This window comes from Phocoena sinus, chromosome 5, assembly GCF_008692025.1.
Source record: "Phocoena sinus isolate mPhoSin1 chromosome 5, mPhoSin1.pri, whole genome shotgun sequence".
In the NCBI taxonomy this organism is placed as follows: domain Eukaryota; kingdom Metazoa; phylum Chordata; class Mammalia; order Artiodactyla; family Phocoenidae; genus Phocoena; species Phocoena sinus.
In genome coordinates, this window is record NC_045767.1 from 70,624,197 (window position 1) to 70,651,345 (window position 27,149).

The 27,149-nt window shown below is 37.6% G+C and overlaps 1 protein-coding gene across 5 annotated transcripts in view; it reads right to left on the reverse strand.

Moving 5' to 3' along the window:
• The window catches only part of GABRA2 (gamma-aminobutyric acid type A receptor subunit alpha2), a 120,929-nt gene that overhangs the window by 61,428 nt on the left and 32,352 nt on the right, over window positions 1-27,149 (reverse strand). For 4 of the 5 annotated variants that reach the window (XM_032632661.1, XM_032632663.1, XM_032632660.1 and 1 more), the window contains one exon: window positions 8,817-8,884. The exons of the other annotated variant lie outside the window; for it this stretch is intronic. In XM_032632661.1, coding sequence (XP_032488552.1) covers window positions 8,817-8,884 — 68 coding nt within the window. The remainder of the gene's footprint in view (window positions 1-8,816; window positions 8,885-27,149) is intronic. 5 annotated transcript variants of the gene reach the window in all.

A 27,149-nucleotide genomic window follows, 5' to 3' on the forward strand; every position in this document is an offset into this window, starting at 1 on the left:
CCCATTACTAAATGAATCATACTTCCTTCAGGATACAGAATCCTACCTGGACAGAGGGCCATAAATTATACAGACACCTGACTACTGAACATTGTTGCATCTGATAAGGAGGGAAAAGCAGTGGTCTCTGATGTTTGTTCTTAAGGATCAGAGCACAGTCTAGTCAGAGAAGGGAATGCACCTCCATTTGGGCAGACATCCATGGTTACTCCTTCTCAGATTCCTCTGCAATCTTTTCTATCCTCTTCTAGTCTAGAGCTTCTGTCAGGGTATGATTACCATCTCATCCTAATCTCTTTCCTTGCACAAGTTCATGTATGCCTTCAACTACCATCAGATGGCTCCCAAGCCATCTGCACTCTTGAGCTCCAGGTCTATTCCTGCTACCTAGACATCTCCAATTAAATCTCTCACAAAGACCCCAACTCAATACATCCAAAATGTAAATACTCATCCCCTAGACACCAAAACAAAAGCAAACAAAACTTTTCTTCCTGTGTTCCATATCCCAGTGAATGGTACCACCATCCACCCAATGCCCCCAAGCCTTCATCCTATACATCTCCTTCAACCTCTACTTCCAACAGATCACAAAGGCTTATCATTTCTGTCACATCTCTTAAATCTTTTCAGTTCTTTCTTTCAGGGTAGTAGTCCCTCTACCCTGACCCAGTCTACAATCATTTCTTGGCTGGCATATATCAGCTTTCAAACAATTTTTTCCTTTCCTTGTCCTCTAATATAAATTATTGGATTGCAGAAAATCTGACTCTTCACATTCCTTCTGTATTACCCCAGTCATCCACCAATCCTAAGATGGTTTTTGGCTGCCCTCAGCATAAAGTCAAATACCTCAACCCTGTTAAAAGGCAGACTGTCATGCCCCACAACAAGCAATTATGATTCCACAGATCGTAGAAGGAACCTAGAAAACCACTTTTTAAATAAATACTCCAACTGATCCCAACACAAGTGTCTATGATTCTCATTTTGAGGAAAATTATTAAAAATTCTAGGAGGGTGCTGAAAAATATTGGCTGAATATTAGCTAAGTCTAATTCCTATCCTTCCAAAATATCAATAACTGTCCAGTAATCAACTTCTACATTCTGACTTGAAAGTGAGGAAACATTAACAGACGGCAACTTCTGATTAAGTGTTGACAGCTTAAACCCAGTGTTAATTTTCGGCCAAATATCAAGATCTAATAATTCTCTAAAGCTCCCTATGATGTTAACTACTGAACTACATAATATCCCAATAGCTTCTGGGGTTTCTAAGAGTTAATGCACTCTGTGTTTTCATAAGATAGACAAGTACTAACTAAGGGGATTGATATGATCCATAAACCAAGGTCACCACTTACCTGGCTGCCTGTTTCTTAATAGCCTAATGGTAAACTCTAGATCAGAAATCTTGAGATGACTTCAAAGTGTTCATCATTCAAGATCTAACCCTAACACTTAGCAGTGCAAGAGGTAACCATTTGGGCTGAGTTCTTAGTCTAGGTTTCAGTGCAATAGTTGGTGGCTATACCACTTATATCTGAAGAATATGCTCACACAGTGAAAATGCTTACTAGAATGGGAAAAGACCCCCTATATAGACCAAGTAAAAAAGTAAAACATACACACAGAAGAGCTATAAATTGCTTAAACGTGCAGTCAGCTACTACCAACTTTGTCAATTAGCTGCTAGTACATCCCCAGGTTTACCTTCTTACTCATGAATTTGTTTAAATCTTGAAATTAAAAAAAAAGCTGTACTTAATTGCAAGCACTGTAGTTACAATCTTTAATTATAATTTAGATCTGCAACTTTCCTTGGACAATTACACTAGTTAATGATTCTGAGACAGCAGTGTGTGTGTGTGTGTGTGTGTGTGTTTGCTCTTTTGCTTCTTAATTCCTTTTGCTAGGCTGCTTTTTCCTCTCAGGCTAATGTCAGAACAAATCTACATCACTGACCTGCACAGAAGGACTGCACAGGAGGACTTAGGAGTTTAAGTCTTGCTACTGAGTATACACACTGCATAGCAATAAGGGTATTAGCTAAGCTACCAAAAGTGAAATTAAATTTATTCTTTACTGTTTTCCCATTAACAAATTGCTCCTGTAAGACATGAATTAGATATCTTCATATCCACTTTTATGTATAGGTAATAATAACGTGGGTATCTTGTACCTCTGAGTCATACTAAATTTCTTTCTCTTTCGAGTCGCACATATAAGTTTCATTTCTTGACCTGGCCATCCACACTAACATATATTCAAACTTGTCCTCATTATTTGTTTTGCCTTCCAACAAAAGTAATATCAAGATTGGAAATCACTCCACGTGAGCACCGTGAGGTCCAAGTCATTTCTCTTCACAAAATGTATACATGTTTTTAAATTGAGCTCTGTCTTCCCTGATATATTTATAATATGAGTAAGTGTGTGTGTTTGTGTGTGTCTGTGTTACATGTGTATATGAATTACTCAGCTTTCATTTTCTCCTCTAGATTTGGACACATATCAAACAGCAGCTGTTGCATGGTCAAACTACCTCTTGACTCTCCCTCAAAATCCTCCTCATATCACACGTTATTATGTACACCTATTATTAGTGAATTGCCTCTCAGCTCCAAGTCCACCCTCCTTCCCCCTTCTTTGTGACACAGGAGAAGGGCTCTGTAAACAGTGCTCCTTCACCAGTTCACACAATTTTAGGCTTTGCCATTAGAAGGTGCTGGAGGGATACTGCCATGTCATAGCAAGGGAAGAGGGCTTTTCTTTCTGGTTCTCTTCCTGGTTCAGGCACACTGTCATTCTCTGACACAGCTTCAAAGGACTGCCGAGCTGTGAGTTGTCAGCCAGCAGGCAGGCTATTCCTCTGACGAGCTTCAGCATGTACCCTCATATGTTTCTTCACCAGCAGGAGGTGCATACGCCTCTAACCATAAAGTCCTCTCCAGTGAGCTCTAAGTCTTGGCCTTAGGGGAAGGACTCCTTTACAATTCCTGAGTTCCTTCCTTGTTCATGATGCTTCACCCCAGAGGCAGATGCAGCCCTCTGCATCTGCTAAATCTGTATTGCTTAGAGTCTTCTTTTACATTTTTATTTAACCATCTTGTACTAATCTATAATTCATTCTATGAGATTTTCCCTGTTCTGATTACCGTTATGGATCCTTTCCTCTAACTGGACTCTGATGATAGAGTAAGTAACCCAGTTAGTGGTCTTGCAACTAATTAGACTCCCCCCAACCCAACTATTGGTAAGACTGAGTAAACAAGGTGCATAAAGATGGAAACAAAGTAGAAAATTTGACATGACCAAAGAGAATTCTATAGGACTATGTTAGGCTAGGTGATTCAAAGAAAATGTGTATTTTAGGAAAAAATGTCTAGGGCCTTCAAGCATCTCAAGAGCCTAAGAGATGTTAAATATGTATTTCATTTTAGGGAATTTCTCAATATACAAGTGCATGTGCTCACAAACATACACACACATAATCCAAAATACATAAAGAAAACTAAAAAAATAAAAATAAGTGATTTTTTAATATTTAAATGTTGCCAAACACAATTCTACTCAAGTTAATTCAACCTATATGGTTTGGAATATGAGTGCATTTTCATATTTAATATAATGTGTGGTAGTGTCCCCCAAAATAAGAAAGCCTAACTGGAGCCTGTTAACATTTCTTTAAATTCTTGGGCTAAAGTCACTGAAGACACCGACATTCTGAATTCAGTTCACAGATGAGTTTAAATTTGCTCTATTGCCAACGACTATATGCCTAACATGAGCTCCCACCTTTTTATTTTTATATATTTATTTTTGCATATAGCTTATTAATATTTATTTCAAATTTATTTCAAAATGACAGCAGCAGACAGGACACACAACTGCTAGACACATTATTGCCTGATCGTGACTGCTTCACTCAGACACGGTCCTGTCCCAGTTCTGGGACTTGTTGCCCTTAACCTTGAGTGTTCAGCTTCACACATCAGCATTCCCTGCTCTGCGCTGCAACTTGACATCCGTGGATTCCTTATGCTAAGCTTTAATTCTTGCAGGAGAATTATAATGCTTTTTCCCATTTTCTTATTTGATTTTTCCCAGAATTTAGGATTTGTAAAAATATATAAATTTCCCATCAAATGCCTGGAAGAAATTCCTACATGGAAACACTAACTAAACGATCACAGTTTCTTTTTATTTTCCTTTTCTTAAAAAAAAAAAATTCAGCTTTATTGAAGTATAATTGACAGAAAAAAATTTAAGGTATTTGGAGCAATCATAGTGGTGATTTGATATACATAGTGAAAGGATTCCCTCTGTCTAGTTAATTAACATATCCATCGCCTCATATCTATTTATTTATTTTTTTGTTTTTGGCAAGAACATTTAAGTTCTACTCTCTTAGTGAATTTCAATTATACAATACAGGGTTATCAACTGTAGTCACCATGCCTTACATTAGATCCTTAGACCTTATTCATCTTGTAGCTGAAAGTTTATACCCTTTCACCGACCTTTCCTTATTTTCCCCACCCTTCAGCAGCTGGCAACCACTTATCTAACATCTCTTTTTATGACTTTTTTATTCCACATGTCAGTGATACAATGCAATATTTGTCTGGTTTATTCACTTAACATAATACCCTTGAGGTCCATCCATGTTGTCGAAAATGCCGGGATTTCACTCTTTCTCATGTGATATATATATCACATCATATTTCCATATCTTGGCATTGTGGAAAATGATGAATAAAAAAAGGAGTGCAGGGAATTCCCTGGCGGTCCAGTGGTTAGGACTCGGTGCTTTCACTTCGGGGGGTCCAGGTTCAATCTCTTGTGTGGGGGAACTAAAGATCCCACAAGCTATGCAGCACAGCCAAAAAAAAAAAAAAACCTGTAGTGCAGATTTCTCTTGGGGATCCTATTTTCATTTTGAATATACATTCCAGAAGTGGATTACTGAATCATATGAATGATAGTTCTATTTTTAATTTTTTGAGAAACCTCCATACTGTTTTCTATACTGATTACACCAATTTACATGGCTGCTAACTGCACAAAGGTCCCCTTTTCTCCACATCATTGACAACATTTATCTCTTGCCTTTTTTAAAAACTATTTTTATTGAGGTGTAGTTGATGTACAATATTATATGTTTCAGGTATACAACATACTGATTCACAGTTTTAAAGGTATACTCCATTTATAGTTATTATAAAATATTGGCTATAATCCCTGTGATGTGCTCTACAATATATCCTTGTAGTTTATTTATTTTACACATAGTAGTTTGTACTTCCTAAACTTGTACCCCTATCTTGCCCCTCCTCCCTTCCCTCTCCCCACCAGTAACCACTAGTTTGTTTGCTCTATCTCTGAGTCTGTTTCTTTTTTGTTATATTCACTAGTTTATTTTATTTTCTAGATTTCACATATAAGTGGATAAGTGATATCATACAGAATATCTTGTCTTTTTGTTGATAGCCATTCTAACAGGTGTGAGGAGAGATCTCATTGTGATTTTGATTTACTTTTCTGTGATGATTATTGATGTTGAGTATATTTTCATGTACCTCTTGGTCATTTGTATGTTTTCTTTCAAGAAATGTCTATTCAGTTTTTATTCCTTATTTAAACTGGATTGTGGTTTTTGTTTTTGTTTTTAATATTGAGTTGTACCAGTTCTTTATATATTTTGGTTGCTATCCCCTTATCAGATACATAATTTGCAAATATTTTTTTCCCATTCTGTAGATTGCCTTTTCATTTTATTGATGGTTTTTTGCTGTGCAGAAGCTTTCAGTTTGATATAGTCAGTCCTACTGGTTTATTTTTGCTTTTGGTGTCAAATTTTAAAAAATCATCACCAAGACCAATGTCAAAGAGCTTACTCCCTATATTTTCTTCTATGAGTTTTATGGTTTCAAGTGTTACATTCAAGTCTTTAATCCATTTTGAGTTGAAGCTACCAGCTTTCTAAATTTTTCAGTGATCCCAAAGAATGGTCAGAACAAAGAAGAGGAGGATTAGTTTAATCCATTATCACCAGTGGAAAAAAGTCTCTTCATATATTTTGCCAAAGATATAACTGTTTGTCTAAAACCCTCAAATAACAAACAATTGCATGTCTAGAAAAAGCATATATGAAGATTTGTTTACTTCTGAATTTTTTCAGGTAAAAGAACTCACTCTGCAACACGAACAAACAAAAAAACGTAAGCATAGTAACTCTTAGTATTAATATTCACTACACAAAAATCTAAAACATTGAAAACTTTGCTATTTTGGGGTCCTATATCATTTGCCTTTCTGTTTTGGCTGGTGATAAAACACCATAGCTAACCATCTAAGAACCATAATTTATATAATATTCTGCTAATTTTTCAATGTCGTGCTTGACAAAATTCTGACTCTCTGCACTTGACTCCACATAGAGGTTAGGTGCTCACTCTCACGGTCTCTAAGATAGCATTTATTGAGACAAGCTTCACAGAAATATTATCTTTACTGCCAACCAATAATGTTTGGGAAACACACTCTTACTAAAAATATGTATCTGTGCTCTTTTCAAGTTTGTGTACACTGAAATTAACCTATGGAAAGAGGAGGATTAATATTTCACGTCATGATATAGGATACTGCAAGGGAGGAGGAGAGTTATGTTGAAAAGTGGAATTTTTCCTGTTGTTTCAGAATTGTAGCTAATGCCTGAAGTTGGGGAACAAAAGCACTTAAATCGTCACATTCTAATTTGAAAGAACTTCAAAGATCAGCAGTGTTTGGTATCAACCACCTCCCCAAAATTGGGGGTCATCACCCCTCTTCCACTTTACATCTTCAGCCATCCAAGTTAATGTAAAAAAGAACTATGAGGTCAGAGAAATGGCTCTGGGTGGAAGAAAAACTGATTTTTTAGTGATAAAACCAGCATATCTGCTCCCTAAAGGAAAGGTAGGGAGGTCCCAATAAAATGGATAATTATGGGAATGTAAATTGGTACAGCCACTAATGAAAACAGCGTGGAGGTTCTTCAAAAAACTAAAAATAGAGTTGCCATATGATACAGCCATCCCATTCCTGGGTGTATAACTGGAAAAAAACAAAAACTCTAATTTTAAAAGACACATGCACACCAGTGTTCATAGTAGCATTATTTAGAATAGCCAAGACATGGAAACAACTCAAGTGCCTGTCAATAGAAAATTGGCTTAAGAAGATGTGGTATATAAGTATACAATGGAATATTACTCAGCTGTGAAAAAGAATGAAATATTGCCATTTACAGCAACATGGATCGACCTAGAGAATTTTATACTTAGTGAAGTAACTGAGACAGAGAAAAACAAATAATGTATGATATTACTTACATATGGAATCTAAAAAATAATACAAATGAATCTATATACAAAACAGATATAGAATCACAGACATAGAAAACAAACTTAAGGTCACCAAAGGTGGCGGGGGGAGGGCAGGAGAGGAGAGGTAAATTAGGAATATGGGATTAACAGATACAAACTACTATACGTAAAATAGATAAGCTATAAAGAGTTACTGTATAGTACAGGGAACAGTATTCATTCAATATCTTGTAATAACCTATAATGGAAAATAATCTGAAAACAAAATAACTGAATCACTATGCTGTACACTTGAAACTAACACAATATTATAAATCAACTATACTTCAATAAAAAATAATTGGCTAATATTGTTAGCGAGCATCTGCAAAAAAGGAAAACCTTTAGTTTTGTGTGTTTATCCAGGTGGAAAACCTGCACACTTATCCTTCCCCTTGGGGTATCAGATAAAGGGAAGAAATTGGGAAGAGATGACATGATGGAGAAAGGCCAGGCAAAGCAGGGTCAAGGGCATCTCCTCTAATTCTCATTCCCTGACCATAAGGAAGGTGGATGAAAAATAATTTTTACAAAAAAACTTCTATAATAGAGCACTGTAGATAGCAGTAGAAGTGGAAGATGGATTACTAAAATTCTTATGTTTAACCAAGGATTTATCGATGATGTATCTAGCCCACTGATTTCTAACCCAACAGACTAATTTCCCTCTTCTACTGATCTCATTTTAAAGAAAAATAAAGACCAGTTCCATAGAATTCAAGAATGTTAAGATTCTAGTTTTCTTTAAATTAATTTATATGTATGAGTGTATGTAGTGTATTTATGTAGCTAGGATGACAAGAAATCCACCTTACTCAATGTTAATAGAAGGTTTCCATTTGTAACACCGACCATAACCACAATCTGTAAGAAGCAGTTATCTATGAAACTGCCCCAGACGTATGGAAGTCAAGTAGGGGCCTTAATTGAACAAAGTGGTTTGGGCTTCCCTGGTGGCACAGTGGTTGAGAGTCCGCCTGGCAATGCAGGGGACACAGATTCATGCCCCGGTCCAGGAAGATCCCACATGCCGCGGAGCGGCTGGGCCCACGAGCCATGGCCGCTGAGCCTGCGCATCTGGAGCCTGTGCTCCGCAACAGGAGAGGCCACAACGGTGAGAGGCCCGCGTACCGGGTTCTCAGTAATATCATTATTTTTATTTAAACAATTGTTTGCCACACTGCAGCTGGGTAGAAAATTTTAAAGATAATATAAAATATGAAGGGTTAATCTGAACACTCAAGTTAGAATGGCGCACACAGATATAAGCAGATTGACAGCCTTAACTCTCCATGTATTTGGGCAGACTAAATAGGCATGAGACAGATCCAGAATCTATAACACTAAAGATACCCCCAAACTTCCCATTACATGAAGTAAAAATACTGTTTAATGAAAAACTCACCATATCTGTATCTGAGACGGGGCCAAAACTGGTCACATAGATGTTAGTGAAGACTTCAGTAATACTGTCTGGTGTAAGAAAAAGAGATTGAATATAGACATTATATAATGAGAACCACAGGAGAGAGAAGGGGTCAAGTACATGGCATGGTTAGAAAGTTCTGTGATATTTGGGAATATTTCGTTTTTGCTTTCTTTTCAACGTTCACAACCAACAAAAATAGCTGTATTACTTAATTACTTCATAGGGTCTTACAATCCTAGATGCTAAATGCTTAGAAGGATTATGACATTCTTATTTGGAAACTATACCTGACTAGAGCATTTTGTTTTCAGCACACTGCTCAGAATGAATAGTTTCTCAGAAACTATCTTAAATGTACCACCAGTATGGAAAATAAAGTACAGTTGGTATGGTTACTGTTTGATACAGTCCTGTAACTGACCATTAAATGAAATATTTCAAATGGTATTTCATGCTGGTAGAGATTTAGTTTGTAAATTAGTGTATCTTCTCAATAAAGCACAAACACATTGTTAATCATTATAAATAAACATAATTCATATTTTATAAAAAGCTTTATCGTTCAGTAACATAAAAATAAAAGCAAATAACATTCATTAATCACAAGGATTACTTCCAAACAAGCTTGCCTTTACATGTATCTAAGAATGCCTAAACCGCAAAGATTAAATTGAATTAGATTTGAAATTTATGTAACTTATAAAGTGTAGCACAATTAACTGGATTGCTTTATTAACCAGGTGATTTAGATCTTTGATTTTAAATAAGCCAAATGGCAATGGGGGGAAAGCTCAAAGGAAAAATTTAAAACTTAAACCCCTTCAGTATTCTTATAAGAAAAAAGTACATCATTAATTTCTACCATCATGAACTTAATGCCTTAACTGCTAAGTGTCAAGTGTGTAATTCTACACAAACAATATCATGAAATATTTTAATATTATACTGAACATTAATTCACAACCATGAAAGAGACAGTAAACTGAGTCTGGAATATTGTATCCACTAAAGCAAAAAAAAAAGTAAAAGGATTTTGAAATAACAGAGTAGACTGAATGCTTACTCTTAAAAGGACTTGAAATGTAATAATCTACATGAGAAATCTATGAGATAGATTCTTTGTTATCATCCCAATATATGTGTACACTGATGTATGGGAAGTTAAGGAAATGTGCCCCATGACCCACACTCTGTTGGGTGGATAGAGCCAGGTTTTAGGAACCAAGCACTCTGGCTCCTGAGCCCTCAGGGTAAACAAAGCACTGTACCACAGTCAAGAATAAATTTAAAACTAAAAGTGTTTCCTTATCAACTACATATTTCTATTTACCACAATACTCTGTGCCAAAAGCACACTTATGGTGTTCCAAATAAATATATTCCTTCAACATTGTTATTTTATATACTATTTTATTCCAAAAAAAATGGTATTTGTGAAATTTTGTTGTAAAACTCATTTGAAACTCATTTCTAAAGTTAATTCTCAGCTGCCACCTGCCCCCAAACACCTGCACAGGGTCTACTTCATAGCTATACAATTTGTGCAGTCACATGGGTCCCTGTGCTCAGAAAAGTCCCATGCCTGGTCTAATGTTCTGTTTTTCCTTCCTTGAAATTCTTCATTATGTTTTGCATAAAGGGCCATGCATTTTCATCCTGGACTGGGCCTCACAAATTATGTAGCTGGTCCTGGATCTGAATTATATATGTCTTTTTCCTCTTACTCATACAAAATCAATCGTGCTCTCACATTTATTCAATAAACAATTGAATAAAACGTTAGTCACTATAGATATTGGTTTAAAATGTTCCAAGAGAGAGAAATTAAAATGTTATGGTAGTCTTCACCCAAATAGAGGCAAATGGAATTTATTCTCCTTAATCTGGAGTTGTAAAGTTAGAAAAGAGAGTTGATAAAAATACATGAATATATTCATGCTAAGGACATGAAGAATATCCACTTACACACCAAACGGCAAGTAAAGCGTAAAGGAGAATATGATCATCCTAGTGGCTGCAATGAGGTGCCAACTAAGAATCTAAAGAGAGAAAAATAAAATTACCCTCAAAGCTCTAAACAGTAAGAGCAACACCTCAAGACAGAACAGAGATAGGCAAAGTTACCTTAAAGAAAATAATTTCAAAGTTTATGGACTTCATAAACACAGTTAAAGAATGTATGCATTTCAAGGAATATTCTCCTGCTATGCATGTTCAGAAAAAGTAGAGGAAAATAAAGTGTCCCTAAAGCTAGAGATTATAGTGTTACAAAGGCAGCTTACACCCCTGTGAAGAAGTGAGTTGCGTACAGTCACTGCTGCTGAGAGATCCAGTAATCTGAAGTCTGGAATATTTACTGAATTTAGAGACATGGGAGCCATTAATAAAGTAATGTGTGCAGAGGCCAGCTTGAAGTGAGGGAAGTGAGAGAAGAGGAAGAGCCTAGAGTGATTTTAAACAACCTTTGAGAAGTTCGACTGTGAAGGGAAACAGCAACAAGGGAAGGTGGGGGAAAAGAGACAGTTTTTGTTTGCTTGTTTAAGGTGGAAGATAGTTAAGGATATGGCAATGCAGATGGAAGGGACTAAGGGAGCCGCTGAATATTCAGGAGACAAGATCAGTGAAAGAGGAATATTCCTGAGTAAGCAGGTAGTGCATTCATTAAAAGAGATTGACATTATATACATGGAGGGAAGAAGGAGGAGGGAATATCCTTAATTATATCGGGGCGAGAAGACAGAATGTTGAAATAAATGGAAGTAGGTTTTTAGGTCTAGTGGCAGGAAAGTTCCTGGAGAGGAGAGAACTTCTGAGTTACGTGCAAAATATCTGTGCATTATTTTTATTATAATAGATGATGATTCCAAGTAAAAAATTTGATAGTATAATTATATTAATAACATCTACAATAGTATACATCCATAGAAGACCAATGTAGCACCTGCTGCCAGTCCTTTGTCCACAGCCCCTTGACAATCATGATTCCTCTACATCAGGGGTCCCCAACCCCCGGGCCGTGGACCGGTGCCGGTCTGCAGCCTGTTAGGAACCGGACCTCACAGCAGGAGTTGAACGGCGGGTGAGTGAGCGAAGCTTCATCTGCCGCTCCCCCATTGCTCCCCATTGCTCGCATTACCTCCTGAACCAACCCCTCACCAGTCCATGGAAAAACTGTCTTCCATGAAACCGGTCCCTGGTGCCATAAAGGTTGGGGACAGCTGCTCTACATGCTGGGAGGTTCTGCTGCAAGCTCCTGTGATTCTCTGCCTGAGGGCTTTTCCTGGCTGTGCAGGGCAGAGTGTAATTGCAGAAAAGTTTGTGTTCCTGGGAACAGCCATCAACCAACGATGGAGGAGAGTTGGAGGAACTCAGCTTTCTCTCCCTCTCAGTGGAGACAACTCTAAGGCATGCTCTACACCATTTCCCAGATGACTTCAGGGAGGAAACTACAACTGTCCTCAGCAGTAACCTGCTCACCATGGTACCCTGCTTTGGCTGTCCTCCCTTCCCTGTATCACTTTGACCTCCCTCAGCTAGTGTCGGCCTGATATCCCTTCCCAGATGATTGTGTGTCTTAGAGTCTGCTTCTGTGAGAAGCCAAAGCCAACTACAAACATCATTCACATATTCTAAGAAGAAAAAAAAAGATAATAATTAAGGAGTCAGGAAAGATATTAATTGTATTAAAAGACATTAATTAATTAATTGCAGCTAACCATCCAAGCAATAAGCTATATCGTCTTCACCCCTGTAATTTAGATATAACACTAATACTAATAAGGGCACACACTCATAAGATGGAGAGTAAAATCAAACTGTAAATGACATCCCTTCAAGAAGCTGAGGATGCTAATAATTTTGCTCACCATGTGTCATAAATAGGATGTCGTGCACATATTTTAAGACAAGTTAGCCAGTGCTGTTTTGCTTTACTCTCTCAGCAGCAACAAAGACATTTTGCTTCCTGGGATGATTTCTGTTAACAGCTACATGTGCCATTTGTCATCAGACAAGTTCAGTAAAGTCAACAAATACTTAACCGACTTTTGTGTATATGGCACTTAGTGTTCCCTATTAAAAGTTGAAAACTTGGGCTTCCCTGGTGGCGCAGTGGTTGAGAGTCTGCCTGCTGATGCAGGGGACACAGGCTCGTGCCCCGGTCCGGGAAGATCCCACATGCTGTGGAGCGGCTGGGCCCGTGAGCCATGGCCGCTGAGCCTGCGCGTCCGGAGCCTGTGCTCCACAACGGGAGAGACCACAACAGTGAGAGGCCCAGGTACCGTAAAAAAAAAAAAAAAAGTTGAAAACTTGCAATCTGATCATATAATTTGTCACCATTCCACCACAAAAGAATTGCTGCTGCTTATCCAATATCTTCCTCCCAGTAGACACTTAACACCTGTTTGATAAATATAGTGCCCATAAAATCAGGAAGAGTTAAGACCAATAATAAAACCAATATGAATTGTGTTTTCTTACAAGCATTTTTCATGATAGTTCTAAGTTTTGGACTTTGATTCTTTGCAATGATTTGGAAACATGAAATATAAACATATGTTGAATACATGAAATTTCCTCTCAGTGTGACTCCTGGTGCTTTTAAATTTTTGAATCTTTGTATATTGTTTGTTCTTGTAGTTTTGTTTATTTACTTTGATTTTTTTTCCTACTAATGAAAATGCATTGATTTAAAAAGTATAGCACATTTGGGGATCTGAAACAAGAATCACGATGGCTGTATGTTTATGGACAGGACACAAAGTCCTCAAAGGATAAACTAAACAGACCCCATCATGACAGTCACTGATTATGGGTTACAAATGAATCTGACTTTGAAATCACTGGAGGGTCTATCTATCCCCCAATAAGGTTTGGGACTGTTCTGGCCCTGAGAACCATCACCAGGTAGAAGATTTGTAGTGCCTTCTCTTTCTTTGAAATGTCTTTCTTCAGTACCTAATGGTTCAGCTGGCTCTGGTGAGGAAGCTGAAGACAAACCTCTCTCCCCAAAGCACTAGTAAAGGAAATCAACTAGGAAAGGGAAGAGGAGACTGAATGCACATTGATTCCCATGGATTTAGTGGGACCGTTTGGTTCAATTAACAAATAGCTACTAAGGGTTTACTAAGTATTGTCCAGAGACATCCCCTGCCTGACAGACAAGGGAGAGAATGTTTTCAAAGGGAAGCTGTTAGTGGTGCCAGAAGCAATTTATGTTCCTCAAGGTAATGTTTCATCAAGACTTCGCTACATGCTCAGTGTGGGACTCTGACAGGGGAAAGAATGAAGATGTTCTCAAAGATCTCACTTTTACTATCACAGGTTAGATTCTCTTTTGAGGAGATTCTAGTGACCCCATCCCATTTCAAGTTGTTAAAGATGGCATCCAGAGCACATGGGATACCCTAGAACACTAAGAGTTCAAAGTTTAGTATGAGCACAGGCTATTACATATCTAGTATCCCTGGGTTAGTTAGAAACTTGGAGCTTGTTAATCACCAACCTGAAATCCTATGCTGTTGTCTAACTACTGATAGAAACAAGCTTAACAACGAAGTTATGAGAATTTTAAAATAAAAACTATGCTGATATAAATTTACATTTTGCTCCCCAAATACATATTAATAAAAAATGATTCTTATGTCCAATATATATAATGATAAGCTTTTACCTTAAGATAATGAATTATTTTATAAATCAACATAAATTGAGCATTCTTAATGTGCTAAGAACTACAATTCACATATATATGTGTGTGTGTGCATATATGTTACTAATACAAAGAATTGAAAAAATTCCACTGTATTAATTTTCTTTCTTATAAAAAAAGGTGCATAAGTTAAAGCTTGCTAATTGACTCTTTCTTTTATGACCTTTTCACCATCCTCACAAAATACTGCTGTGGACAGCGATATTTCCATTTACTTTGCAAAATAATTTTTCAGTTCTTTCTTTTCTATTTTGTAGAAGGAAAGCATTTAAATGTAATAGAAGTATAGACATTGAAAACACTAAATTTAAAAAGCTCATATAGGCCATGGCTTCAAATATTCAAATTTCTGCCTCCTCTATTTCTAGTCTTGGTAAAAGCCACCATCATTTTGTCAGTTGTCAAACTTTTAGTCTCAGGCTGAACTTCTTACTCATATCCAGCATTTTCATTGTTGACTGGGTTCTGTTGATTATATTTCCTACATCGTTCTTGACTTTCCCTTCTCTCTCAATCCTCACTGGCAATGACCTCTGGAATGGCCTCTTTTAGTTTTCCTGCTTCTAGTCTCACCAACTCCTATACCCTCCATGACACTGCTAATAATAAATCATGTGATGTCTCTTCTCTGATCAAATTTTTCTCAATGACTCTCCTTTGCCTAAAGATCAAGTTTGAAGATCACAGCATAGCACATCAGACCCTTCATGATCTTTGTCTCCTTTCCATCCTGATCCAACACTGTCCCACACTGTATACCTTAGCCATACCCAACTCCATGTTATTCTCCTTCATTCTTTTTCAGGCGGGGGGTGGGGGGAGGTGCTTTCTCTTTCCTCTACATAAAATGCCCTCTCATTTAATCCTTGTTCTTAAAAAATAAGTTCAGGGCTTCCCTGGTGGCGCAGTGGTTGAGAGTCCGCCTGCCGATGCTGGGGACACGGGTTCGTGCCCCGGTCTGGGAGGATCCCACATGCCGCGGAGCGGCTGGGCCCGTGAGACACGGCCGCTGAGCCTGCGCGTCCGGAGCCTGTGCTCCGCAACGGGAGAGGCCACAACAGTGAGAAGCCCGCGTACCGCAAAAAAAAAAAAAAAAATAATAAGTTCAAATAACACTTCCTCTTTGAAGTTGTCCTTGCCATCCCTGAGTATTTAATTAGTCTTTCTGTTGGTTCCAGAAATGTTTACTTCTTCAAATGAAATAATCAAATCATATTGTAACTTCTAATGCATGAGGAGTTGTTAAATGGTTGTGTGTTACCCCACTCTACTCACCACTCAACAGTGCCCAGGACTTTGTTCTATGTGCATAATATGGAGCAACATAGATTATCACAGAAGATTATGGTCAAGGATAAGGCCCTACCAATCCTGTCATACTCAAATATGAGATAAAGTATTATCTTTACACTTATGGATAACCTGCAATAAATTACATGTAGAAAAAGTATTATGATGGTAAAGTGCTGAATTACATTAAACATATAGGGAAAAAATTTAAGGCATGGTTTTAGATTCAGATGCTAAAAGCATAAGATCATTTGCCTTTATTTCTAATAGAGTTCAGTTATATTCAGCAATCCAACATTTTTCATCTACAACATCCTAAAGGTAAATGCATGAAGAGCCTTGTTGGCAATATTACAAACCTTTGCTATCTTTCCCTGAATCTCTTGGATCAGCTTCAAAAAGAAATTCTGTACTTATAAAATGGAGCTAACTGATATTCTAATTTGATGATAGTATCAATTTCTTCTTAAAAATAAATTTGGCCCAAATTAGTATAAAAGGAATCTTTTAGTATATTAGTCTAAAAGGAATCTTTTAGTATATTAGTATAAAAGAAATCTCCTAAAGTAATTAACTTATCTCCCATCACTGGATGCTGTTTCCTGACAGTGTGTATATTGGAAAATGTTATGATTACTTTATACCTAACATGTAATTAGGAACTTTTAGAAACTTCATGTAGCAACCCTTAAATACTTGTCTTATCTGTTGAATTCCCATTGTGTGATAGTAAAAGGAACTTATTACCTATTAAGAATTTACTATATGCATGGACTGGGTTAAATTTTTATATATAATTTCATGATCACCCTGTGAACTGTGCATAATTATATTCATTTTATCTCATCCAAATTCAACAACTACTTAGAGAGCTGTACTGAAACATTTTTTGTCACTTAAAAATCCCATGCTAATAACTATTTCAATAATAAAATGTCATTCAAAAACACAACCATTGGAAGAATTTTTCATTTAGTTTAAGATTATTTGGTATCTTTAGTGCCAGTATAGTCACATCATATATATATTTATTACACACTTGCCATGCACCAGTCTAAAGTTATATATCTGAGGAGATAAAATAATGTAGAAATAATAATAAAGAAACCTACAGTCCAGTTAAATAGTTGGTGCTGGTTTTATAAAACATGATGTCATTTCAACTTTTCATTCCATCATATACCTGATGTAATATGTATATGTTACATATTAGTATGTATTATATATACCTAAATATATATATATGTATGTGTGTATATGGTTTGTTTATATATGTATTATATATTGTTGTGTGTGTATACATATATATAATAATATGTGATTTATATGTATATATTTGTGTGTATGTGTATACACACACCAATATATAAATTTTGGTGTTGAACTGTCCCACATTTAAATCAAAAGCCTTGGGCTTCCCTGGTGGCGCAGTGGTTGAGTGTCCGCCTGCCGATGCAGGGGACACGGGTTCATGCCCTGGTCCGGGAGGATCCCACGTGCCGCGGAGCGGCTGGGCCCGTGAGCCGTGGCCGCTGAGCCTACGCGTCCAGGGCCTGTGCTCCACAGTGGGAGAGGCCACAACAGTGAGAGGCCCACGTACCGCAAAAAAAAAAAAAAAAAAAATCAAAAGCCTTATATGACTCTATCTTAAATCTGGAACTTCTGAAGAGGGCTACATGTAGAAAGATACTGATAAACGGATAAATAAATTTTCTTTCTTTCCTCCTTTCTTTCCTCTTGTTTTTCTTCCTTCAAAAAAATGATAATTGAGGGACTGATTGTTACACTACATAATACACTTAGGTAAAAGACAAATAAAGAACATAGTATGTAGCCATCATGGTCTTTGAGGGGAAAGAAACAAGTAAATAGATGACTGTCTACAAAGCATGTGTAAATGGTAAAAATAATCAATCATGCCAAGCGGTGATGTCAGGAGGTAGGAGGTGGCTGATGGTAAGAAGAGGAGTGACTCTGAACCAAAACTGGGGTGTCAGAGAAGGCTTCTCAAGCCATCCTTTTATTTATAATGCATGCTTCTTTTTACATTTTTTAAAATTTTAAAAGTTGTCTTAGTTTGCTCTCAGAACCTTTCCCTTCTATCATTTCAACTCATTTGATTACATGGTCTCATAGTTGAAAGAAAGAAGGAAAGAAAGAAAGAAAGAGAGAGAGGGAGGGAGGGAGGGAGGAAGGGAGAAAGAGCTAGCTAGCCATTAACTGTAATGATTATTAATTCTTATGCTACGCCCCCCCTTTTTTTTTTTTTTTGGGTACGTGGGCCCCTCACTGTTGCGGCCTCTCGCACTGCGGAGCGCAGGCTCCAGACGCGCAGGCTCAGCGGCCATGGTTCACGGGCCCAGCCGCTCCACGGCACGTGGCATCCCCCTGGACCGGGGCACGAACCCGTGTCCCCTGCATCGGCAGGCGGACTCTCAACCACTGCGCCACCAGGGAAGCCCCTGATAGGCCCCTTTGATGCAATTTTAGGAGACCTAGACTTCTAATTAGGGAGAAATCTTAAGAAAGTAGATTACAGCATAGGGTTTGGACCTCAAAGTGAGGGCAGAAACACAGCAGAAGGAACTTAGAAAAGATGCACTAGATGCAGGAGATAAATGAAAGGTTGAAAAAAAAAAAGATAACTGTGAAATTAAAGTGATAGAAGAATTCTTTGGTGGCCTTTTAAAATTGTTTTGGACGCTACACCTAGATCTGGTCAGAAAATTCAGTTTAATGCAAGTTCCCAAACTCAGTCTCCTTTGTGATTCATAACATTATTTTACTTTGTTCTAGATCTGTCCCTGAATCCTAATTATGTCTATATATTTTTCAGAACATTAAAATATTTTTATTTTAGACATTTACTACTATATAAGAAGTAGAGATATGAGAAAAAATTTTTACAGTCAAAATTTTTAGTCAGAATATTTGAAAAGATATATATATATATATAGGTAATAACATTCAAGACTCATGCATGAAAAAACTGTCCTTTCAAGGATAGTGATTACAGACTGTATTTGAAATAAAAAATTAAATTTACTCTTTTTTAACACCTTTATTAGAGCATAATTGCTTTATAATGGTGTTAAATTTACTCTTTATTAATCTATAGTATACTTTTAATTTCTCAGCTCTGATCATATATCTTCCATAAAATATTTCAATGCAAATAATCACGTTGCTTCATTCCTTTTTTGATTTGCATTTAAATTTTATCCTTTTTCCTTCTCTGCTCTAACACACTGTTATGAGCATTTGATTTTTCCCCACTGTCCTAAATTCAGTTTCCAACACCACATCCTATAACAGTATTCGTTATATAAACTTGTAGGTTGATACAGTTGGGGTTTTACCAGAAAATGATTCCCACTTTGTCCACCCTTACTTGTTCCTGCCATTCCTGGTAGTCTTTTAAACTGCTGTTTCAGCTCTCCAGGCAGTTTTAAAAGGCAGCTGTTGTACAACCCCAGCTAATAGATCAAGAGATTCACCCCATGTTTGCCTTCACTGAGCTCAGAACGTGGAACTCTCAGCCTTTTGCTATAAGGGCAGAGAAACGTTGATGAATGAGCCTTTATACCTCATGCAAGAAAAACACATCCAGTTTATAGTCACAGGGACAGTTGTAGCTAAATCAAGGTATTTCACTTGTGCCCAATACGTCTCACCCCCAGCTCTCCTGTTTGTAGGGAGCTGACACTATGTGTCTGAACTGTTGGGTCTCAGTAGTTTGCTTTTATTTGTGACTCACTGATTATGATGAAAAAACAGAAATAGTAAGTAAGCTATATAATTGATTTTTCCTTTGGTCCTCCCAGAAATAATAATGTTTGCTTCTTTTCTCAGTGTGGATGTTTTTATGAATCCCATCTGTAAATGTTCACAAGAATATAAATCTAATACAGAAATGAAATACATCATTTCCAGAAAATATTGTGGCCGCTCTCTTTAGTTCCTTAAGAATATATCACCACAGAAAGAGAAGAACTGAGACTGCCTTTTGCCCATGTAAGAAAAATTCTAGACAGACTTTTTAGACTTATTTAGTCAGGTAATTTCATCCATTGTCCATTTCCATTGGCTGCACAGTACTTGTCTCTGTGTGGCCAGAGAACAATGAAGCCAGATCACTACTAAGGCTCCCTAACAAGGGAGACAATTTTCTGCAATCAAGAAGGCTGTGGGCATCCATACTGATTTTGGAGAATGGCTGGAGCAGAGTGCCTGGATCAGACAATTTAATGGGGAATGCATAGGCAGAGCCAGACCTAGATCAAGCTGTAAAGTAAAAGAAGTTTTTCTCTGAAAGGTCATATTATCTTTTCATGCCTTACTATTTTCTTTGACCAGTAGAGTTGTCCCCATAGCCCTCAAAGGTTCAACAATCACTTATTCAGCACCAGCTGGGTGCATATCGTTTTCACAGTGCTGTGGAGGTTACAAAGAAGTATAAGGGAGTTCACTGTTCTTTTTTGAGTGCATAAAACAAAAAGCCACAAATTGTAAAATAATAATACTCATTACATCTATTACAATACTTGCTGGTGCTTGGGCTAAAACCTTGTAATTATCTTTGCCTTTTCTCTTTCACACCCACATCCAATCCATCCGGAAAACTGTTGGTTCTATAATATATCCAAAATCCTGCTACCTGTCAAGATCTTTACTGCTACCACCTTGGTCTAAGCCACCACCATCTCTCACCTGGATAACAATGGTCTCCCAGCTTCCACTTCTGCCCTCATACAGTCTGCTTTCATTATATCACTGAGACTGGGTCTTATAAAACATGAGAAAACGGAATCATGCCATACCACCACTTGGAATTCTGAAAAAAAGCCCCATTTCACTCAGAGTAAAACCAAAGCTCCTATAATGACCAACAAAGCCTTAAGTGATGTAAGCCATCCCCTCTATTATATATCTCACTTCATCTCTCTCTATCAACTTGGCCTCCTTGTTCTAGACATACTCCCACCTTAAAGCCGTTGAACTAACTGCATCCCTCCCCATCCTAGAACGCTATTTTCCCAGCCATCCATATATGTGACTCCTTCTTTAAATCCTCATAGAAATGTCAACATCTCATCTTGCCTTCAGTTTTCCCAATACTCACTTCCCTGCTCTACTTTTATTTATTTCTTTTTATTTTCTCCATAGCATTCATCACTTACTGTCATACTACATAATGTACTTCACTATGTGTATTTATTTTTGCTCTGTTCACAAAGATGTAAACTTAGGGGCAAGAATCTGTTTTGTACACTTATAATGTTCCAACGGATTAGAATTATTGTTGACACATACTTGGCATTCAATGAATGCTTATTAAAAAGTAAATACATTTAGGAAAAAATGAATAAAAACAGCTTTTACCATGTGTATACTACATGCCAGGACTTTGCTACGTGTTTTGCATATATTATCTTATCTTCTCTCATAAAACACTGTGAGCTAGGTATTACTCCAAATGCAGAAGCTGACATTTGGAAAAAAAATGTGTTACTTGTCCAAGGTTAAAAAACAGTTAAGTGACAGAGCCTGAACAGAAACTCACGTCCAACTAAAACTTGGAATATTAACCACCATGACATGTTGCAAGTAAACCCTTGTTTCACTACACAGCTCTGCATAATCCTAAATTCTGTTATGTGTAGGAAAGGATTTAAGCTTCCTAGATTGGCAAGCAGAAAGTAATTGTCAAGAGCTTTGTTATTCCAGAGTCTAATCCTAATTAAGAAAAATTTTCAAAGATACTGGTTCATAATTTCTATAGAAAACGGAAAGAAAAACAGAGGGAACGTGTGAATTTTAATGTGTTCTTTTATTTCATTTCATCATATCCTGATTCTCAATTCTTCCTGGGAATTACTCCTAAGTTTCTCTAATGCTTGAACTCTCTTCTGGACCTTCGATTAACACAATACCCAAACCATTTGGTAAATTCAGCATTTTCAAATAAACTAGGTGACTTTTTAAAAAAATCATTCAAACTGCTTGTTTGGAATAATGCAAAGCAACCAACCAGTAGAACCACAGCTGCTCTCAGTGGTTTCTCTTGAATTCAGTTATGGTCTCAAGAATGAAGACACTTGGTCCCACCTTGGTGAAGCACGGTAATCCTTTAACTTCCCTCACTCATGGCACCAGTGTATACTCTTGTGCACATTATCTTATTTCAGATATGAATCTGTCATCTAGTCTTGCCCCATGTATGTCAGACTTGGCACCACCTGTACCTCAGATTCCAAGATTCTTTGGGATGAGGCCTGGATATAATTATACACACTAACTCATTTTATACACACCGTACAGGCAGCCATGAACTGACTAGACTCCTAATATGCACATTCTGATAAAAATATCCTAGTCTACTCCCTTCCGAGGCACCCTCCACCCACACCAACACTTCACTTTCTCATTTGCCTGGTGAGTCATATCAGTGCTGGGAATTTATATTAAATGCTTCAATCCCAATTTCTTATTTTGTTTTTTGCCAGTATTCTCTTAACCTGAATAGTCCTTATAAATGCAATTGTTCGCTTCTTACAGTATAACCATGGGGGAATGTGTAGTAATCAATAGAGTCCTAGCATTTCGATGTGCTGAACAATATGTTTTAGAATTAAACATCCATCATGCTTTAAAAATACTCCAACAGATTGTCTTTCTAAACGGTGCCTTAAACAGCAGTTGTCCCTCTCTCTGCAAGCTCAGTGAAGATAATATATCCTTTGGGGTCAGGCAATGCTCCATTTCCCCCCCAGTAGACCTTTTAACTGCAAATAACTTTTCTTAAATGGATTCTCAAATTTCTTATTATTAAGTCAAAGAAAACAAGAGAAGAATTTTTATGTGCACAAAGCATTCACTTTAGCACTTCCTGCAGGATAGCTCATTTAAATGTGGAGGATTCCTGATACTCTCATGGCCAAAGATCCCCCCAGGGCACAAGAACCTTCAAATAATCAGGACTATGTTAGGCACAGCACTACCAGAGCATGATTGGAAGAAAATACATTACAGTCTAATATGCTACACGTTTTCTGTCTTGTTTTTATTTATTTATATTTTTCTGCATTACTTTCAAATACGACTAGGTCAGTTAGAATGGAAGTTCAGTTGTAAGACTCTTTCAAGCTCTTTCTAAATATACACTTCATCAGCTTATTAGACCACTGGAGCTAAATGTGGTTAAAATAGTTTTGTTTACATTCCTCGTCCGTTATTCTCATAATGGTGATGTATTATTACCTGTTCCAAGAGTCAAGAGCCCTCATCTCTGTCTTCATTGAATCTGCTGAAATGTGACATCTCTTGCTTCTCATCAGGGACCAAGATCATATCCCTGTTAAATGTTAGCTGGATCACGGCACTCAATGCTCCCGCCAACATCGTGCCTCGTGAAAGAACACCATTTCCCTCAAATTCATCCTTTAAACTCCGAAAATCGCTTTCTTCAACCACTGCTCTACTGTGTGCCTCAGAAAACCTTAATAATTCTGGAGTTCTCAGAAAATCAAAATCAGCTTTCTACTGCTCTGCTTGTAATCTCTTCTCCGAAGACTTCTAATTTTATTCTCCTGTCCAGTCCCTCTCTACGGACTTGCCAAAGTCAATCTACTTGTTGATTTTTTGACTTTCTGGAAATCTCCCGTTCAAGAACCCACTTGCCTCCACCTCTTCACACTCTGGCCCAGGCACAAATCAGCGTGGCAATTACTTAGGAGGTGAGGCAAACTCACTGAGCAGAAAGTGGCCACTGCTTTCCAGCTTCCCAAATTTATGGCATCTAACAGCTCCTCTCCTTGAAGTTCATCAAGCAATTACAGGATTCATGGCAGCCACAAGTAAGTCAGTCTTTGAGGAATCTAGAGTCTGCATATCAAAATCACTTCTGAGACTCACATAAGCCCTGGGTCTGCAGAGATTGTCACAGGACAATCAGGAACAAATTTAATGGTTTCAGAGTTAGCGTATTCTATTTTCCTAGGGAGGCAAAAGGAACTACCGCCCTGTGGTGGTTTGATCTAGTGTTAGGGGGAACCCTTATTCCCCAGTCCTCACATTTTCCTGAGAACAGTATTGAAATAACACTTCCAGCCCCATTCCCCACTCATTCACGCCTCCCCTGAAAGAGAACTGTGGCGAGATTCGGAGAAGGAACTGAACACTTTGTTGGGTTAAGATCTACCTGCCCCAGGAGTGCTGTGTCCTGTGTTCTTGCTTCCTGTGATAAGCATGCAATATCAAGCATAAGCTTTTCATCCAGAGACAGAGCTGAAAGTGTCCCTTTCTGGCTACACTACCGGGGTTCCATACATATGAAACAGTGACTACGAGTGTGTGTGTGCCTATCTACAGGCCCCAATATTTCTGGACTGAAGTATTAGGAAGCCTGACCATGATCACACGTGTAAGCCATTCTCCAATCCAGCTTGGTCAGAAATAAAACTGATATTCTAATCACCGTATGTCTGCTTCCTATGTCTACGTTTTCTGTGAGTTGAGGAGGGGAATAAAGGAGTCTTATTACTGGCCTCATAGACCTTCAACAGCTAAAGAGAAGGAATTACACGTCTTTCACCCAAAATGTTGAGTTTCAGTTGATTAGGACTGTGTGAAGTTTAAAGCCCTCAATTTGAATCTGAATTCTGTCATTTACTATCTTTATAATATGAGCAAGTTATTTAATCTCTCAGTGCCTCAGTTTCCTCGGTTGTGGATTCAACTAAGATTTTTTTTTTTTTTTGCGGTACACGGGCCTCTCACTGCTGTGGCCTCTCCCGTTGTGGAGCACAGGCTCCAGAGGCACAGGCTCAGCGGCCATGGCTCACGGGCCCAGCCGCTCTACGGCATGTGGGATCTTCCCGGACCGGGGCACGAACCCGTGTCCCCTGCATCGGCAGGCGGAGTCTCAACCACTGCGCCATCAGGGAAGCCCTCAACTAAGATTTAATGAACACATGGTCTGTGCCAGATACTATTCTAGGATCTGAGGACACACACACAAACAGAATAAAATGTATTCATGGAGCTTTCATTCTGTAAAATTGGAAGAGTTCTACAACATAAGGTCAGTATAAGGATTAAACGAGTTGGTATATAAAACGTACTTACAGTGGTACCCAGAGCATAGTAAGCACTCATCAATTAGTAAGCACTCTATAAGTGATGGTGATGATGATGATGGTGACGATCTTTGCCGCATTTAGGGAAGCAAAGCCAACTCTAAATCTTGCTATTTATGCAGTTCTTTCTCTGTGATTGTCTCTGAGCTTCATTCGAGATACCCCATGATGCATTGATGATTCTCACCAAAAAAAATGTCATAAATTCCGATTTCTAAACTCCACTCTCAAACCCTACACTTAGCTACTAAGAGGATACTGTTATTTAATATGCTATGTTATGTCAGAAGGAATTGAATTTTTCTGACTTTGAAAGTACAGGGGTTTCATTTTTGTCTGTGTTTTGTTTTGCAACATTCAACTAAAACATGCTTTGCATATCATACTTTCAACTTGATTATGGTAGACAACATTGAAAACATTTTCTCATGGTCTTCAATGTGGCAGTAGGGCACTGCTAAATAAATACATCTGTGAAGTCGACGAGAATGTGGACAAAACAGAACTGCCATTTCTTTAAGAATATTCTAACCCTTTCTCAGTTTCACACACTGGCTAATTAGGAATTCCAGGTGCGCATGCTTGCTGGGTTGGTTCTAGTATAGATGTGGCTACACTAGCACACTCCTGCCCCTACGTCCATGCGTAACCACCTTCTGCAATGCAACTGGTCTGGATTCAACTCAGAGGGAACTCTCTACACACTCTTCTAACAGAACCCATTCATCTGCATGCCATGCCATTTATGAGGATCTTATGTACTAGCTTTGTTACTTGTTAGAACTGTCCATTTTAATTCCTACCTAAAAATACGTGACAGATCCATTTATCTTAGCCACATTAATGTTCTCTACATGAGGACTGATGATGAATTGTTTTCACAGGTAATGGATAACTCTCAAACACAGCTCCTTGTCTTAATACATTCATTCAGCTATCAAAAGACATGTCTATTATTTACAAATGCTGTGATCTGCAATTCTGTCTTCATTTTGAAACAGGAAGTGAAAGCCTGGAGAATTTAAATATAGTGTACATGGAGTCATAAAGATAATAATGAGTAAAGGCATTAACTAAAATATTTTCCTCCTGACAAAGTCTGTCAAACTATAGACACTGGTTTGCAAAAGTTGACCAAAATTTGCCCGTTTATGTTGTAAAGTCTAATAAAAGTCACTCACTGCAAATTTAAGCAGATATTCTGAAACAAAATCCTTATGGGATTTGACATTCTCAGGCATATTCTCTCTACTACTGTTGTAAAATCTAATGCAAATCACTCACTCCAAATTTAAAGAGATAATCTTAAAATAAATCTTAATTGGACTTAACATTCTCTAACAATTTAGGGCTCACCTTCAATTGTGGACACTCATGATATCCATGACAATCACTGTAGAAATGGCACTGTCAGCCCCATCAATTATCAGATGATTGAAAGGTGTCATACCTTTCTTTCCTCAGTAATGTGTTGCTAAAACAACACATCTACAATTGCCTGTTTCTAATATATTTTTAATGTACCAAGTAATATTTTTAAAAACTTTTGGTAAGTTCTCTAATTGTTTAGAACTCTAGTTTTTAAAAAAAATAATTACTTTCAACAAGGAACGACCCCTCATGTAGTGATTTTTATTTTTGTATTACAATACAATGATAAACGAGAGCATGAAAGGTCTGTAAGAGCAGCAGTGGGAGCTTCACTCACATCCCTGAAAAGAGAGGAGCAGAAAGAAGAACATGAATGTCCTGATGAAAAGAAGAGTCCTTTCTCCTGTCCTACTAGCTCTGGGAGCAGTGAAACCAGATAAAATGCCTTATGGTTCCTTGGGAATCTGATTTGTTCAGGAACTCCAAAAATAATAAAGACAACACTCCTTAAAGCTTGAAAAAAGAAACTTCATTAAAAAAAAACACTGCTTTCCATGGTACAGGTTAACTTACATTCCATCCAACAAGAAAAGCACAGTTTGGAAACAGAACTAGAATTTTTTTAAAATGTAGATGAAATCATTATAATAAACCATAAAACGCTACTAAGTAAAAGATTTAGAATTGTCTCTAAAATTTTAATGATTGGTTGTAAGCATCTGCCATATAGTTGCTGGTCATTATTAAGAGGAGAGAATATAAGCCTTAGCAGACTTACGTGCAGTAAAGCAATGGTTTGCA